Source organism: Aphelocoma coerulescens, chromosome 5 (genome assembly GCF_041296385.1).
Source record: "Aphelocoma coerulescens isolate FSJ_1873_10779 chromosome 5, UR_Acoe_1.0, whole genome shotgun sequence".
NCBI classification, from domain to species: Eukaryota; Metazoa; Chordata; class Aves; order Passeriformes; family Corvidae; genus Aphelocoma; species Aphelocoma coerulescens.
Genome location: NC_091019.1, coordinates 28,380,036 through 28,395,790, shown reverse-complemented (window position 1 = coordinate 28,395,790; position 15,755 = coordinate 28,380,036). Strand labels below are relative to the sequence as shown.

The 15,755-nt window shown below is 48.8% G+C and overlaps 1 protein-coding gene across 3 annotated transcripts in view; it reads left to right on the top strand.

The window, feature by feature from the left end:
- The first annotated feature begins 7,058 nt into the window (after nt 1-7,058).
- Nucleotides 7,059-15,755, top strand: part of CREB3L1 (cAMP responsive element binding protein 3 like 1) — a 44,936-nt gene continuing 36,239 nt past the window's right edge. For all 3 annotated transcript variants that reach the window (XM_069017321.1, XM_069017323.1, XM_069017320.1), the window contains exon 1: nt 7,059-7,167. In XM_069017321.1, the coding sequence (XP_068873422.1) occupies nt 7,060-7,167 (108 nt within the window). In that variant the 5' untranslated portion in view covers nt 7,059. The remainder of the gene's footprint in view (nt 7,168-15,755) is intronic.

Below are 15,755 nucleotides of genomic sequence, written 5' to 3'. Positions count from 1 at the left end.
TGAAAGAAAGACAAGAGACATTACAAATCCCGTTGCACAGGACGTAGCCAAATGAGTCAGAGGCACTGCAGGCTTTAATCAGCTCACCTGACGTCAAACCTCTCCATCAGAGGAAAGTGCCGCCTGGAAATGTCAACATGCCCAAATGGAAAGGCCAGAAGGTAAATCTTTTCCTGTGCTCACTCACTGAGTAGAAAAGAACAATTAAAATTCAGCCAGTTCCCTAGACACATCTTAATAGCACTCTGATTGAACATTTTTCTCCTCCCGGTCCTCTCCCATCCCTGCTGTTAGCTGCCTGGGGACAAGGCCTATTGGTTTGAAGGATCTTTCTAATGTAGCATCAAACCCCAGATCCTGCAAGAACAAGGTGTTACCACCAACAACAAAAAAGGGCTCTGTAGGAAAATTTTGTCACTGAAGTGACCTCTCCCACAAACACTGCATTTACTATGCCATGATAGTGGTTCTCAGTTTCACACATGTGAATGCCCAGGGGTAAAAAGAGCAACTTAGCTTGGACTTATGCCACTTGCCAACAGAAAGTTGGAATGAGGAAAAAAAGCAGCAGGAATGAGACCATTTTTTTTGCCAGAGGTGTCAGCCATCTGAGGGTAAGTCAACACCAACCCTGACAGATGCACCACAGCAATAGGAAACAGTCATGGGCTGTAACAGATGCATGATCTACTGGGAAGAAAAACCCTCTTGCATCCTTTCTAACAAAACTCAAACTTTGGGCCCCTGTGATACACAAAAGGTGAAAGGAGCCCCCAGCTTTGAATACCAGGAGCCTGTTCTTGAGTGTATATCCTAAGCTAGGTGTGCAAAAAGGCAGAAGGGTCAGCCAAGGACACCTAAAGCTTTATCTGCTCCTTTGACAAACATCAAGCTAGGAAGCCTAGGGAAACCATCCATTCCGAGCCCAGTGGCGTTTGCCAGGGGTGACAAAGGGACACATGCAGGCATCGGGGAAAACAAGCACCCAGAGAAGGAGGAAGGAAGGAAGAATGTAAATGCAAACCACACCACTTAAAAGCAGGGCAGCATTCCAGTTCCTCCAAAGTGCTCCCCACACCCAGCACTGTACAGCAGCCAACCTGGTGGGCTTCTGATCTTCCCAAATCACTTAACACTTTTCCTTTTTATTTTTGTCCTAAATGTGTTTTGCTTTGGTGGCTGATCCTGGCTACATGCCTGAGACGTTACACTGGGGTTGCTTTTCTCTAGGAGATGTCTGTAATGAAGGTTTCTTCCACCGTGTTCTCTTCCCCCTGTAGTGAAAGTCTGTAATTACCACTGAGGGGTGAGGCAGACGGCACTGAAACAATGTCATTTGAACGGGGGTGAGACATGCCTGAATTGCTGGGTTGTGCTTTTCTCCTCACAGGACTTCTTGTGGATCTGGACCTTGCTTTTAACCCTTGGCAGTACAGGGAACATCATCCCCCCACTCCCTGAGCAGCCGGTGTGTGCTGTATCTGCTTGGTTCTGACCAGGGCAGATTCTCTTGGATGTAGCCAAGATGCGAGTGTCCAACTTCTCCACCATGCTTGAGGGGTCAAGTGGCACAAATCTACATGGATTGCCCTCTAGTTATCCTGTGGGTAACTGGGAGTTTGGAGTTGACTCTATAGGGCACATACAGTGTGTCAAAGCAGAGTTGTTGCCGTCCCTTGCCTTGACTCATCCTGTCCTGTTCCAGCAGCTCTTCAGCTGCCTCCTGTACCAAAGCCATTTGCTTCCCACTCCTTGATGCAAGGTGCCTTCTTGGGGTAAAATTCAGTCAGAGTGTGCAGCGCTTCATCCTTCCTAGGGAAAGATTTGAGTTGTAGGAAATGGTTAGGAGAAATGTGGGAATACATCCCCCTAAGAATAACTCTTCAGGTTGTCTCCTGTGAAGTCTGCTTGGATCCCTTTTGCAAGCAGGTCTTGCAACCATGAAGGCTAGAAGCCTAGTAAATAAAAAGCAGTGCATAGTAAACAGAGGCAGCCACCCTCTTCTGCTGTCCTGCAGCTTCCCATTCACATAGTGTCTTCAAATGCCAACAAATTGCTGGAAGGAGATGCCCTCGTATTGAAGTTACTCTTCACCCAGTCAGCCTGAAAGTTGTCTGATTCCCCAGGGAGATTGCCAGCCTATGCTCTTTCTGAGGTATAGAGCAGGAAGGGGAGATTGCATGTGACAAGGCAAAGGAACATTCTTAGCCTGCCATGAAGAAGTGAAGGAATTACAAAGAGAGTTTTCCTCCTGTATCAGTTACTTCCAAAGTGGTGAGTTTTCAGTTCTCATCTTTTGTATAGTACCCATTTACTATCTGGGGACTTTGCTTTCTGACGTACTGGCAGAAAGACATATAGCCACAGGCAGCTCAGCCACATTCCCAGGAGTCTAAAGGGGTTCTGTGAAGGGATGTTCCTAGGGTCCGGTGTCTTGTATTCAAGGCTTTCCTTTTCCTAGGTCTTTCCTCCTTCCTTGCCTGTTACTCGCTCCTTGTTTGCAAGGCTGATTTAAATCTATCCAAGGGCCCCAAGTTTACCTCAGAAAGAATAATAATTGCAGTGCTGAGCTCTGTGGCTTCCCTTTCATTCCCCACATAGCATTAGGGTGCTCACTGAAACCACAGCATTCATGGATCCTTGCCATATGCAAACATGCAATTAATACGCTCTTCACTTTCCCCTCTACTTCCTAAGCAATATGGGGGGAAAAAAGCACAAGTTGTGCTGCACATTTCCTTATGACACACACACATGTGTCTGCACTTGTCTGCAGTGCTCTGGCATGGCTCACACCTACCTGGATTTGGTGGTCATTGATGAAATGTGTCTGCTTGCAGGTAGACATTTAATTTGATGTGCTATGTATCCACACACAAAGCAACATGCAGAACACAATTCATTCCCTCTTTTTAGTTGTGGCAGCAGATCTATGAACACTCTGATTTCACAGGTGTTACCCCCTTCTGTTTTTAGCAGGGAGCTGCAATGGGTGTGATCTCCTCCCTGAGAGCTGGCTCTCCTCCCTGTCCCACTGCTGCTTGCTGGTGGTGGGAGCAGTGTGCTGGGTACCTGGCTGGGAGCACACACAGGATGAGGAATGAAATGGAAAGCAGCTGAAGCTGGCTGGAGGGAGAAGTGTGTGTGCAAGAGAGAGAGTTTAAACCAGCCGCTGGAGGGAAACTGAAAGGGAGAGAGATTTCCTGGATGAGGCAGGGCTGTGGATCAGAGGGCAAAGAAAAGCTCCAGCAATTGCAAGTCCTTCCTCAAAAGTTACCTTTTACTAGAGAATGTTTTGCTGTATCACTCCCTATCTTGACTTTTTCCTGGGTTTTTAATTGTCCCCATAAAAACCTAAATGAAGAAATCACAGCCCAAGGGTTAGATATGTAACTGCTTGTGCCCTCACACATGACCTGACTCCTAAGAGCCTGTCTGGGGACTGTAGTACCTCTTCTCTGAACTAGGCTGAAAGTCCCATTTCCATCCTCACCGTGTTCTCAGTGGGCCTTCAGGAGCAGAGGGGACCTACAATGCAGCACTTGCTCCCTCTGTCCATGGTGCACAAAACAGTGAGCAAAACCACACCAAAGCAATATACGGAGAAGTAATCACATCCAGAAAAAAGACGAAGTGAAATGAAGGCAGGACTGTTGCAAAGAGCTACTGAAGGGCCGAAGTATGGAGCCTGCTTGACTCCAGAAAACCTTCATGGCTAGGAAGATAGCTTGTGGCAGAAACTGTCTATTCCATCCACATGAACACCAACACTGGAAAAATAAACAGGACAAATGGTATCTTTCACAGACTTGAAGTAAAAGCTTGTCTTTGGTGGCAGTCCTAAAGAGTCAGCCTGATCACCAAAGCAAAGCAGTTCTAACAGCATGAATCATTCCCAAACCAGCTGTCCAGGCTGCAAACACTAGGCAGATAACCCCTCCTGTAACAACAGAGCCTGCATGCAGCAGACCAAAAATCACTGACATTTCACCCTACATTCCTCAAGACACACTCATCCTCAAAGAGCCTGTGAAACCTCCTGGCACGGTCCTGGGTTGGGGAACCAAAAGCTTCAGCTTGGCATGTTGCAAAATGGCCTGGATTGCTGTCCACATGTTCAAGCCCAGCACCGGCTTACCTTGTCTTGTGTGTCTTGCTCACAACAATGCAGGATGAAGGCAAAGCAAATGCCAAGTGGTATGATGAGAGACTTGCAGTTTTCACTCCATGGGCATAAGGGCAAGCAGTGGAAGCAGGACCAGGCAGGAGGGAGCACAGGAGAGCAGGATCCCTTTCTTATGAGAAATAGACTGATGATTCACTTCTCAGCTGTGATAAAATTAGCTTGGTTGATCATATATGTGCATTTGCAGTATCAAATATTGTGAGGCCAGGAAGCCTTACCTGTTGTCAGTTTGACTTGTTCAGCCTGAACATACTTGATTGCTATTTCAATCTCCTGCTGTAATCAGATTGCACATAAATCTAAGTATAAAATCAGAGAAAACTGGGCTGAAAAGGAATTTGAATGATCATGTAATTCAGCCCCTGCCCCAAGGCTGCTTCCTGCTCTGCTGTATCCACGTCCCAAGAGATGGCTGCAGAACGTGGTTTTAAAGATGCTCTAGTAAGGGTGATGCACTCTTCAAGTGTTGCAAGTGCTGCAGTTGCCAGGCCTCTGCTTCAGCAGTGCTGCTCAGCCTGTCCTTTTCTCCTCTCACTGCAGGCACCCCTGGCCAGCTGCAGCAGCACATCTGAGTTTTTCTGAATTGCAGTCACCTCCCCTCACCCATCAACAATTTACCTGTCTCCAGGTCTCTTCTGGAACACAAAACTGCTTGCCTACAGAAATACCTCTCCTTTTTGGCTCCAGAGGGTCAGCAGCAACACTCTCTGGCTACCTAGGTGACATTTCCATTGCCTTAAGTGAACTGCGCTCATGTCTGACATAAGCAAAGTGTCCATTTCAAAACTCTACACAAGTGCTAGGGATGGGGGTCCCCCTCAGAGCTCTCCAAGATGGGACAGAGCAGCTCTCCAGTTCAACACCAAAACAGGATATTTCTTACGATTCTTTCTTGCCTGCAAAGATGCAGCAGTGATAGGCAGAGAAGCTGCATCCAGGCAGTTATGGTCAGTACTAAAAGCACTGAATAGAAGCAGCATTTCAGACCAGGCAATTTCATTTATTTTCTGAGATATTTTAATCTTCAGAATGGATTTCACAGCTCCTATCCGACTGTGCCAAAGCATTTTCCCTTGAGAGCACAGACAAACAAGTGAGGTTTACTTTGCTTGACCTTTTCTGATGACACTGCCACCCATGCTGTGCAAACCGTCGCTGACACCATCTGAGCTTCCTCGGCCTGAGGAATAAATACAGTGTGTGTCCTGAGAAGAGGCTTCCTTGTGTTAGCTTGGGCGAGGCACTGAACCAGAAACTCTTGGTTTCACCAGTGAGTCTTCATAGTTAGGGCAGCGATATCCAGATTTGGTTAGTGGCAGGAGGTGAAGCTGCCCCTGCTGTAGCTCTGTCCATGCTCTGTGACCCTGAGCTGTCACTCCATTGCAGGACTCAGTCCATCTACTCCTTGCAGCTGAGAACCCTGCTGAATGGGATGTTAAAGGAAAGACGTCTTCCCCCTTGCTTGAAGACAGGTTTACTTCTTGCTGAAGGGTCTGGACATATTTCTTCTTCCTATCTTACAGTGGCAAAGGTTTTTGTGTTTTCCCCTTTAAACCCACTGGCATCCACATTAACAGAGAGGTTTCTTTACCATTCAGGAAGTAGGAACAGCATTATTTTCTCAGCACAACTCCATCCTGGCTGAATTTATGTCTCTGACCTTTTACCCAAAGGCTCTTTACACTTGACTGAAACATAAGGTAAAAGTAAATGTAACTGAAAGAGCTCATTGTGTGTGTAAGTATAAAGGCTTTTGTGTGCAGGATGTGGCTGCTTGTGCAACCAGTAGCCAAAGAGCACCTTGGGTTGTGCTGTTAGTTCTGACACCCATGGAGAATGTGGAGCAAGAACCTGGATGGATGAAAACCCCGTGTCCAGTTAAAGCACAGGCTCCAGACAGCTCCAAATCAGCACTTTTTTGCCAGGACCCTCACAGCTGGCAACTTCCAGCCAGATTTCCTCCAGGAGAGATGCACTGCTGTCTTTGGGGTTTTTTTCTCCAGATGCTTGTGACCAAGAAAGCCCCTCCTTGGAGCTGGGGCTCCAGTCTGTTCTCTGTGGAGCCATGAAAGCAGGGACAGATTAATAAAACACCACGACTTCTTCAACGGGATTATTATAAGTGGTTTTCCTGAGTATTGGTTGGAGTAATGATCAGAGAGGACAGGGAGATCCATAATCCTATTTATCTTAAACCATATAATCTTCCTGAAGCTCTTAAATGGTGCCCAACTCTTTAATTACAGAGCAGCCACATGTGCTGCTGCAGACAGGCCTACCTGAAAGCCCGCTGCGGGAAGTGGGGGCAAGGAGGCCTCCCTACCGGCTGCCCTTCAGGCTCCGACCCCGCGGAATGCCCATCTTTCCCGGCGCTGCTCTCCGAGGGATGCAGAGGAGCCACCAAAGCCGGGCGGCCGGCTGCTGGAAGGAGGGTTTGTTCAGTTCGTCAAACTGACACGGCTCTGCCGGGGACCAGCAGCGCCCTCGGGTCCCTCCGCAGCGCCGGGAAGAGCGAGGGAGCCCCGGGCAGCCCCCGGGCAGCCGCCGGCCTCGCCCCCCCCCGCGCTGCGAGGGCTGCCCGGGAGGCGGGGGCGCTGCCTCGAAGGGGTGTCTGCGCGGGAAGTCCCGCCCCGGCGGCTCCCGGAGAGCGGCGGGGGCGTGCCGCGGCCGCCCGCCGGCCCCTCGGCAGCGGGGCACTGACAGCCGCCCCGAGCGGCACCGGCGCGGCGCTCCGCTCCCGTGCCCGCCCGGCGGTCGCTGCCGCCCCGCCGCCCATGGACCGCCGCCGCCGGGGGGCGGGCGGGAGCGTGCGGCCGCAGTGAGCCCGGCCGGCCGAGCGCGGGGGGCGGCCGAGCCCCGGCGCCGCGGGCACCATGGACAGTATCCTGGAGCCCTTCCCCGCCGAGCGGCTCTTCCCCGCCGCCGGCACCGGCTTCCTCGACTTCGGCGACTTCAGCGAGGCGGACTTCCTCAGCAATGTGGTAAGGGACCGCCGGCAGCACCCGCGCTCCGGCGGGCCGGCCCCTGCAGCGGGGACGGGACACGGCGGCGGGCTCTCCTCGGTCCCCGCCCCGCCTGCCCCGGGGTGCCCCGGAGATGCTGGTGGCCGGGTGCCCGCCGTTGCACACGGCCAGCGCCCCCCTGGACCGGCCCTGCCGCTGTTACCCCGAGGAGACCCCGCCGGGGAATCTCAGGGCTGTTCTGCACTACGGTTTTATGAGCCTGATGGCTGGGGAGACGTGTGCGGTCTCCCAGGCCAGGCCGGGACTGTAGACCTGCCGTGTGTGAGCTCGGGAAGCACCAGAGGCACGGCCGGTTGCCGTCGGGAGAGCCTTGGGCTCAGTGCCTCCACTCTCCTTTGCCTGTAACTTTTCCTCGGAGTGGTATTTGGGAGATGAAGCATCTGCCGCTTGGCGCTTAGGCTGGGCTGATTTACTTTGGAGAGAAGGGTGAGGGGGAAGAGTGACTTGGGAGGAAAATGTGTTGCCAGTCTCAAGAAACCAAAGGGGCATTGTTCACCTCTAGGGAAACTGCCCAGCCTCTCCCGGGAGTCAGGCGAGTCCTCAGTCCAGCAGCTCTCCCTGAAAGCAGGCACAGACTCTTTGCTCTACAAGCCCGAGCTTTCTATGGGAGTTTGTGCTGCGGATCCTGCAGCCCCTCTGCCAGGCAGGACCCAGCCCTGAGGCAGAAGTGGGAAGGGCCCCACCCCAGAGGTGGTTTGGAGCGAGGGTATCCGGCGCTGCGCAGCGGGGCACTGCCCGAACGCGAGGCTCTGCCGGGCCTCTGAGCGGCTGCAGCCGTGGGACAGTGTGCCTGCCCCGGACAGAGATCTGAACAATGGCTTGTTACTCCCCTTTCACAGTACTGGCACCTCCCGCGTTCCCGGTGTAGCACTGTGAGCGTCTCTGAGGACTACCCTTGCAGTGGGAGCAGGGAACAGGGAGAGGGTGAATCCACTAATGCTTTGCTACGCAAAAGATATCTAAAGCCTTTTATGCTGCCTCCTTTGTGAGGGAGACAGTAGAGATGCAAAATTTGTATAAATATTAAGTGCACTGCACCAAGCAGAGGCACACATAGTCTGGAAAAGAGATTATGCAGGCAGCCCCATCTCTCAGAGATCTTGCCAGCTCCTAATTTCTGAGATACCACTGTGCCTCAAGGACTGATTCCACTGGGCTCTACCAGAGGCAACAGAGTCCTGCGGTGTTCAGGCAGACCTTCCAATGGCACATCACCCCAAGACTGAGCGCTCGCCTTGCCTGCCCATATCTGAGAGACCTGTTGCTAGGAGTTTTGTGCTTTCCCTAATTCTGTACACATCCAGTGTGGATGAAGCTATGCTGATAGGAAGTGCTTTATGCCAAGATCATTTATTCCTTTATCAAAATGAAAATAGTATGTATTGGCACCAGCCCTTTTACCCAGGTGCAACATGGGCTGCAGTCAGAAGTCAGGGAACCCCTAACCAATATAGGTGATACCTTTTTATAGTTAAACACAACTTCTGCGACCCTGTGAAAAAGAAGCTTTTGTGTAAGAGTGCCATCTGGTGCCACCTGCCAGGACAGTGTGTTTAAAGTGTGTGGTAGCCATGGGCAGGCTGGCTCTATCCTGCCTCATTTAAATGGCTTTTCTGCTTGGAGAGCTGCTTCTGGAGGCAGCTTGCCCTTGTCTTCTCATTAAGTACGTTGCAGTGACTCAGGCATCGTTCTGCTCAGCTGAGAGCAGAAAGGCTCTTTTTTAAAGGCTTTTTTTTTTTCCCTGTGGATTTTTTCCCCAACTGCCAGCACCACAAACTTCTGCTGGAGTGAGAGAGTCAAGCTGAAACCTTCTTTTCCTGCAGATGATACATATAAGAGATTCTGTAGCCACTTCTCGCCTACCAAACCTGTTGCCGATACAAGAGCCAGAACATAATACATCAACCTCTTTGTTCTCGCTCTGCATGACAATGGGGAGGATGGAAGAAATACACTTGGATTTTCTTATAAAATCCAGCAAATCTCCTGGGATCTTGAAATGCGTGGAGAAGTTCTTTTTACATAGAACTGTGCAAAGTATCACCGTTCACAATAGCTCACAAAGTTGCCAGTGCCTTTGCTTCAAAGATTGGCAAACTTTTCCAGATATTGTTCAGCAGGCATTTTTCTTAAAACAGGCCAGGAATTTTGGCCATAAAATGTCAGTATGGAACTTTTCCTGAGTATGATTTCCTCTTTTCAGAAAGGAAGCAGAAAGAAGAGATGGATGAACCTTACTCCAGGGTCTGTGCTCCTTTGGGGCAAGAATTGCCTGTGTCTACTCTCTTTTCCTCAACCTTGACAGTCCTAATGAGTCATCTTGGTCTTTAAAAAATGGTTCTCTGTTCATCTGAAGCTGTGACAAAGAATTAATTGAGGCGCATCTGTAGATGCATCTTCGTAAAGGTCTGTGTGCTTGCAACAGAAAAAAAATTGAGTAAGTGTGGGGGCTGCCATTCAGAGACATCTGCCCAGGTTGTAGGAATAGGTTGACAGAAACCTCATGAAATTCAGCAAAAACAAATCCTGACTCCTGCCCTGGGATGGATGGATGGATGGATGGATGGATGGATGGATGGATGGATGGATGGATGGATGGATGTACTGAGCCACCAACGGTCATGGGCCACTGGTGCGCCCCAGTAGCAAAGGCAGCTAGGAGCAGGAGTGAGGTGGTGGATAGACACAGGGAAGTGATTATCCCCTTTTTCTTGAGAATCATAAAACTGTGTCTCAGATACAGTGTCCAGTTATGGGCTGCCTGATACCAGAAAGACATGGATAAATCTGAGTGCATCAAGGGGATTGTCACCAAGGTAACTGGGAGATGGATAATTTCTCCTGTGAGGAGTAGCTGAGGGAGTTGAACTTCCTCAGCTGGAGAAGAGGCAGCTCCAGGAGGACCTAGGAGAAGCCTACCTGCACAGCTGAGGAAGTTACTGAGAAGATGGAGCCAGGGTCTTTCATAAGTGCATGGCAGGAGGGTGAGTGGTCATAAATTGGAACGGGGGAGGTTTAGACTGGGTATAAGGAACCAATTTATCACTGTGAGGATTTTGGTTTTTTTTTTTTTTAAATCTTACAGGAGTGGTATTTGCTTGTTAATTGGAGGGAAAATCTCCAAAGGACACAAAATGCCTCTCTTCACTTAGCTTCTGCTAACCAGGCTTACATAGGATGGCTGCTAACAGCACTGTCAGTCTTCTTTTGCTCAAGAGGCTGGCCACATACTGCTCTTGAACTTAGGCAACTTTGCTCATCTTTTTTTCCCAGAAGGACCTACCATACATGAAGCTAATCCTTCATGCAGTGCCTGTTTATCAATTTCACCCATTTGAGTCCTGCCCAGTCCACCATTTCTGATCATTTCTGCAAGCAACCATCTATATGCTTATGGTCTATTACAACTACACTCAGAGAGCTCTTACTTTCTTGTTCAGCTCTTATCAGTGCTGTGAAACTCTTCAAAAGACTTATCTTTTGAGTCAGATTCACCACTGTGCTTCACTGGGTTTGTGACACTGGTGTCAGAATGAAGCCAGAATAAACCAACCAAACAGGAGTCATGTGTTTCTTTTTAACCCAGTACCCCAGTGGGTTTGTTTCTTCCCTCTGTTTCTGTGTTTTATAGTGCAAAAAACACCTTCAAAGATGACTTTTGATATTTACATAAACACAACTTTGTGCTTTTGAAAGCATATACTTCACCATCTTCAAGAGACATCAAGGCAAGAAAATAACCTGCATGCTTGCTCAGGTCTCCACTGTTAGAAGCTGCAGAATGGCTGTTCAGGCTGCCTCAGGAGAGCTAACCCAGCTCCCCTGGGGAATGCACAGTAACACACTCTTTTACTGTGTGATTCTGTATGCCCAGGCAATGTGACAGTTGGCATTTTCTGGAGCCTACAAAGGGACAGCAGAAGGGGAGAAGAACTGCTTGTCTCTGAGGTTTGCTCCTTGAGTGCAAACTGGATGTTGGACTTACTGTGTGCTCTTTCCTTCAATATCATCCTGGCCTGCAGGAGGAAGAGAGTGGCAGAACTGTATGTAGAGAGCTGGCTGAGAGTGGTGCTGGTGAAACTCATAGGGGAAGCTTCCCCTGAAGATGAAGAGAGGCTATTTACCATGGATGACTGTCACACTCACAGGAAGCCTGTACACACTTTTATTCCTCTTATGCCTACTACAGGGACATAAATAGCACTTAAGTGGTGCTTAGGTGTTGGACTGACCTTTAGTTTGAGTGAGTTTCATGCTCTGTAAACTCCCTCTCACCATCTCAGTGCACAGTGAGGATGGAGAGCTCAGGCAGATTTGGTCACCCACTTCATATCCCTTGCTAGACAGGGGAGCTCTGCTGTAACGGGAGGCTGGGTCTCCAGGACTGATGGTAAATCTCTCATGGGAACACATGCAGCAAGCATTTGGGCCCTCTATTCCCATGCTTGGTAAAATTTGGTCAGTAACACATTTATGGTTAGTCTGCCAAGTACTGGATATGGAGAAGCTATTTTCTTTAAATTTTAGTTGGAACTTGCCAGCCAGATTCCTGTAGGGTCTGAAGCACAGAGACCGGATGGGGCCATCAGACCTGTCCTGATGGAAATGAATCCTAAGATAGTAGTTCCCATGTCTTTCTATCTCATTAGTGTCTTTGGATCCATCTCATGGTTTCTCCACTTCATATCCCTGCTGCTCCTTACTGTCTCATGGTGGGACTTACTCTTGCAGAAGTGCTAGCAGCGGGATGAAACCAGAGCTGAACATGGGTCCATGGGTCTCTGAGTCTGGGTCTCTGAGCAGCATCACCACCAGAAAAAAGGTTTCCCTTTTGGTAACGAAGAGGGAAAGAGACTTGAACTTCATTTAGAAGACTCTAGGTCAATACTTTGTCCAGAGACTGTGGATTATTTGTGTGTCTTACCTGCCAGGAAATTTATAAACATTTGGGATATTCTTCCTAAATACACACATTCATCTGTTGGACAACTGCCTGCATGTGCTGGGAACGAATTGTCCTAAGTTATCGTCTCAGCCAAAGTGGTAGAACCCATTAACTGTGCTCTTGGGCCAGAACTAGGACAGAGGCTGCAACTTAGAACAGGAGTGCAGGAAGGCATATGTCCAAAACAGGGTTAATCAGTGGAGACAGAGCCATCATCTTGGTGGGGAGAAGCAGGAAGGTCTTTAGTGAAGTGCTTGCAGAGTAAACAAAGGGAGGGTTTGGCAGGAGATGGAAGTACATCTGTGCACACAGTCCACTCCCACCGAGGGAGGGTGTCAGCAGCACCAGCTGGGAGTGCTGGGGTTTTGTACTGCTCAGGCCATGTCTGCCAGGTGATCCTCATCCCCTCTGGCATAAGGCAGCCATTCAATGCCACCACCACTTTCAGGGAAGGACAAACCTGGGGTCTCATTTGTATAGATCAGACTGTAGAAAACCTCTAAGGTCCACTGTACCTCCTCCTGGTACCAGTACAAGTGGCTAAGCTTGTTCTGTATGGTGGCTCCTGAACTTAATGAAATGTGTTGTGTTCATCAAAGCAAAATGTCTTCTGCTACCCAGAAGCTCATCTGATACTGCACTGGTCCATCCCATGCTGCTCTGGTCTCATCCATGACTGGCGCTGTGCTGGTCCCATTGGTGCTGTACTGTTCTGCTAAAGCCTGAAATGGAGCTGTCTCTGGTAGAGCAGCGATTAGGAAAGAAGAGCATTTCCTGAAGCAACCCTTTAAAGGGGAATTCAGAACTAGGGATTTCATAGCCACAGTTGTAGCTGAACTATTTAAAATATGGCCAGGCTGACACTTTTGTGACTTACTGCTGTGTTTCCTCTGAGAAACATTATTCCTGTGCTTGCTCCCTTTTTCTCTAAGCATTTCTCCATAGGTTTTAAGGTAGTATTTAATTAGCATTTATTAATTACTTATTTACTATTTAAAGAATTCTCAGTGTTAAAGGAAGCAAATGAAAATCCTTAACTCTCTGGAGCTGTCTCCGGGACAGTCATGTGGGAGATTCTCTGCGCATAACCACAGGCAGGAATGTTCTTGATACAGCGATTTGATTCTCAAGACTCACTTGTACCAGTGCATTTCAAGGAAGGGATGAGTCAACCCACTAAAGCTTATGCATCCTTGTCCAGTTGTGGACAGTCCACTGTAAGAAACCAGATGGTTCACAAAAGCCAGTTGGCTACTGTCCTTGCTGCAGAGTTACAGGAAAACAGGTAAGGCAGCAGCAATGAAGCAAACCATTACAGCTCACCTAAGAAATGCCCAAAACCTGTCTCTTGGCCTAATTTGGCTCAGAGATTTCTCAGGGAAATTCCAGGTCTGTGCAGCAAGGTACAATGCAGTCACCTATGCTTCACAGGCAGCCTTGTGGCCAGCATTGTTCTTCTTCAGGAGGAGCCAAGTGTGTTAGGTCCTCAACTTCAAGCCAGTCTTAGTCCTGTGATTACTAGATCCTAACAATCCCACCTTTCTGCCAGGGACTGTATTTACACATCTGAACTGCTGGGACTTCAAGTCTCCACATGGGAGATGAGAAGTGAGAACAAGGGTGGAACCAAAGCCACGTTTCTCAGCTGATCCCCATGCTGGCACCATCTTTGTCCTGCTGCAGGTGATTTCTGTGTAGTTTGGTATCCTCTGACTGAAATCATCGATCCAGTTTTCAGCCTGGCACTAGGACAGAGTGGGGGCTTGCATGGAGCTCTTCTCTTACTTTTTCCTGTATCTGGAGCTTAACTTGTGTTGTAAGTTGCTAGGTGTTTCCTTGGGTTGGTGTCTGCATGTTTTGCAACGTTCCTCAGAGCAGAAATAGCTGAAAGGTTGTGAAGAGCCAAGGGCATGGCCAGAGTGGCAGGGGACTGCAGGTAGCATGCTGAAAGGCAGGCTGTGTCTTTCAACCCAGTTGTTCCCCACAGCTGCCATGCAGTGTTTACATCTATCTAACTTATTTCCAGCTGCTCAAGAAAACAAATTTTACTTCTGCTTTCCTGTAGGGTTACATCATTCAAAGTTTTCCTTTCCTGTAGTTTCCTGAACTGACCTGAACACTCCAGCCTTATCCTCTCGCCCACCCCTTTCTGACTTCTTTACCTACCTTATTTTCTCTTTCTTTGTATCTCTCCTTTGACTTTTATTTTCTTAAACCTGTCCAGGGCTATCTGCCTTTGAAATCATGTGGTGCTGCTCTGGTCTGGTCTGTGTCCAAGTGATAGATGCTTGACATTGATCTTGACACATTGATTAGCCAGAACAAGATCTCATGAAGGTTAGAAGTGCATATATTGACAAACTCTTTCACTCCTTTCTTTCTTGTCCTATTTTATCTTCTCACTTTCTAAGACTGCTGAAATTCCCCATACAGCACTATGCAAGGCTATTCTCCCTGAAACTAGTATGTAATCTAAACCAGTACTGGAGTAATTACTACCATCTTTAGAGCTCAAAGGTGATGCCTTATGTGAAGTCATTTATTACGATCACTGTCCAGGCTGTTCCAGAGGAAATTCACCCCTGACTACCTCAGCGAAGTTGCTTTTGGCTTCTTTACACTGTGACTTTGTCTTGATTAGGAAAAATGTTCGTTTAGGTCAGTCTGGCTGACCTGATTAGCAAAGCCTGCTCAAAACGCAGTTAGCATTTTTTCTAGAATAGATGCAAAACATACTGCATTCAGCTGAGCAATCTGTGTCAGGAGTTCCCCTGCAACAGGAATGTCAGGGCTCCCTTGGGAGGAACCTGGCAGCTAAGGCTGGAGGAATACTACAACTTGGGCCTGACACCGTGTTACACAGGAGGGAACTGGATGCTACACTGGTTGTGGACATTCCTATTGGATTGTCAGCATCGCTCCTGCAGGTGAGCTTTCTTAAACCAATGCCCAAACAACATCCCCCATGCTGACTCCCCACCACAGTGTCATGGGGTCACTGGCTCCTCCTCTCAATGGCATGGCATGTCCAGGGGGAGCATTGTAGCTCAAGAATAACCCATCTCTGCTGTTCGAGGCGCAGGGGATCCACCATGAGAACCTGCTCCTGGCTCTGCAATATTTGCAGCCCTCTCTCTGCTTGGGGGAGAGCTGTCCCTTCCAGAAAGAGAAAGAGGTAGAGGGAGACCAGGATGAAGAAGAGGACCCAGTTCCAGAGCCTCAAGAGTTAATTGTTGCATGTCAGAGCAGCTTGATGTTAAATGAGTCTGATAAATTCATGACAGTTGAAGGAAGGAGCTGGGCAGGTGCTTTTGGCTAAGCTCACTGCTGTCCCAGGGGGAGGGACTGCAAGCCAGGCAGCTCAGGGAGGAGGAAACCAGCTCTGACATTTGTAAAGACTGTTGATGGAAGGTTTCTTTCAAAGACTTTTCAGTCTCTCAATCTGAGAGTTCTTTGCCCAGGGACTGCTGGAAATGTGGCTCGTCTTTCCAAGCAAATGTGGCAGACTCTCTGAGTTGATGAGGTGCTGTTGAGCCACAAATACTGAATTGCCAATTGAATGATGTTGGATTTGTTTTTGTTGTGTTGTTCCTGTCTTTAT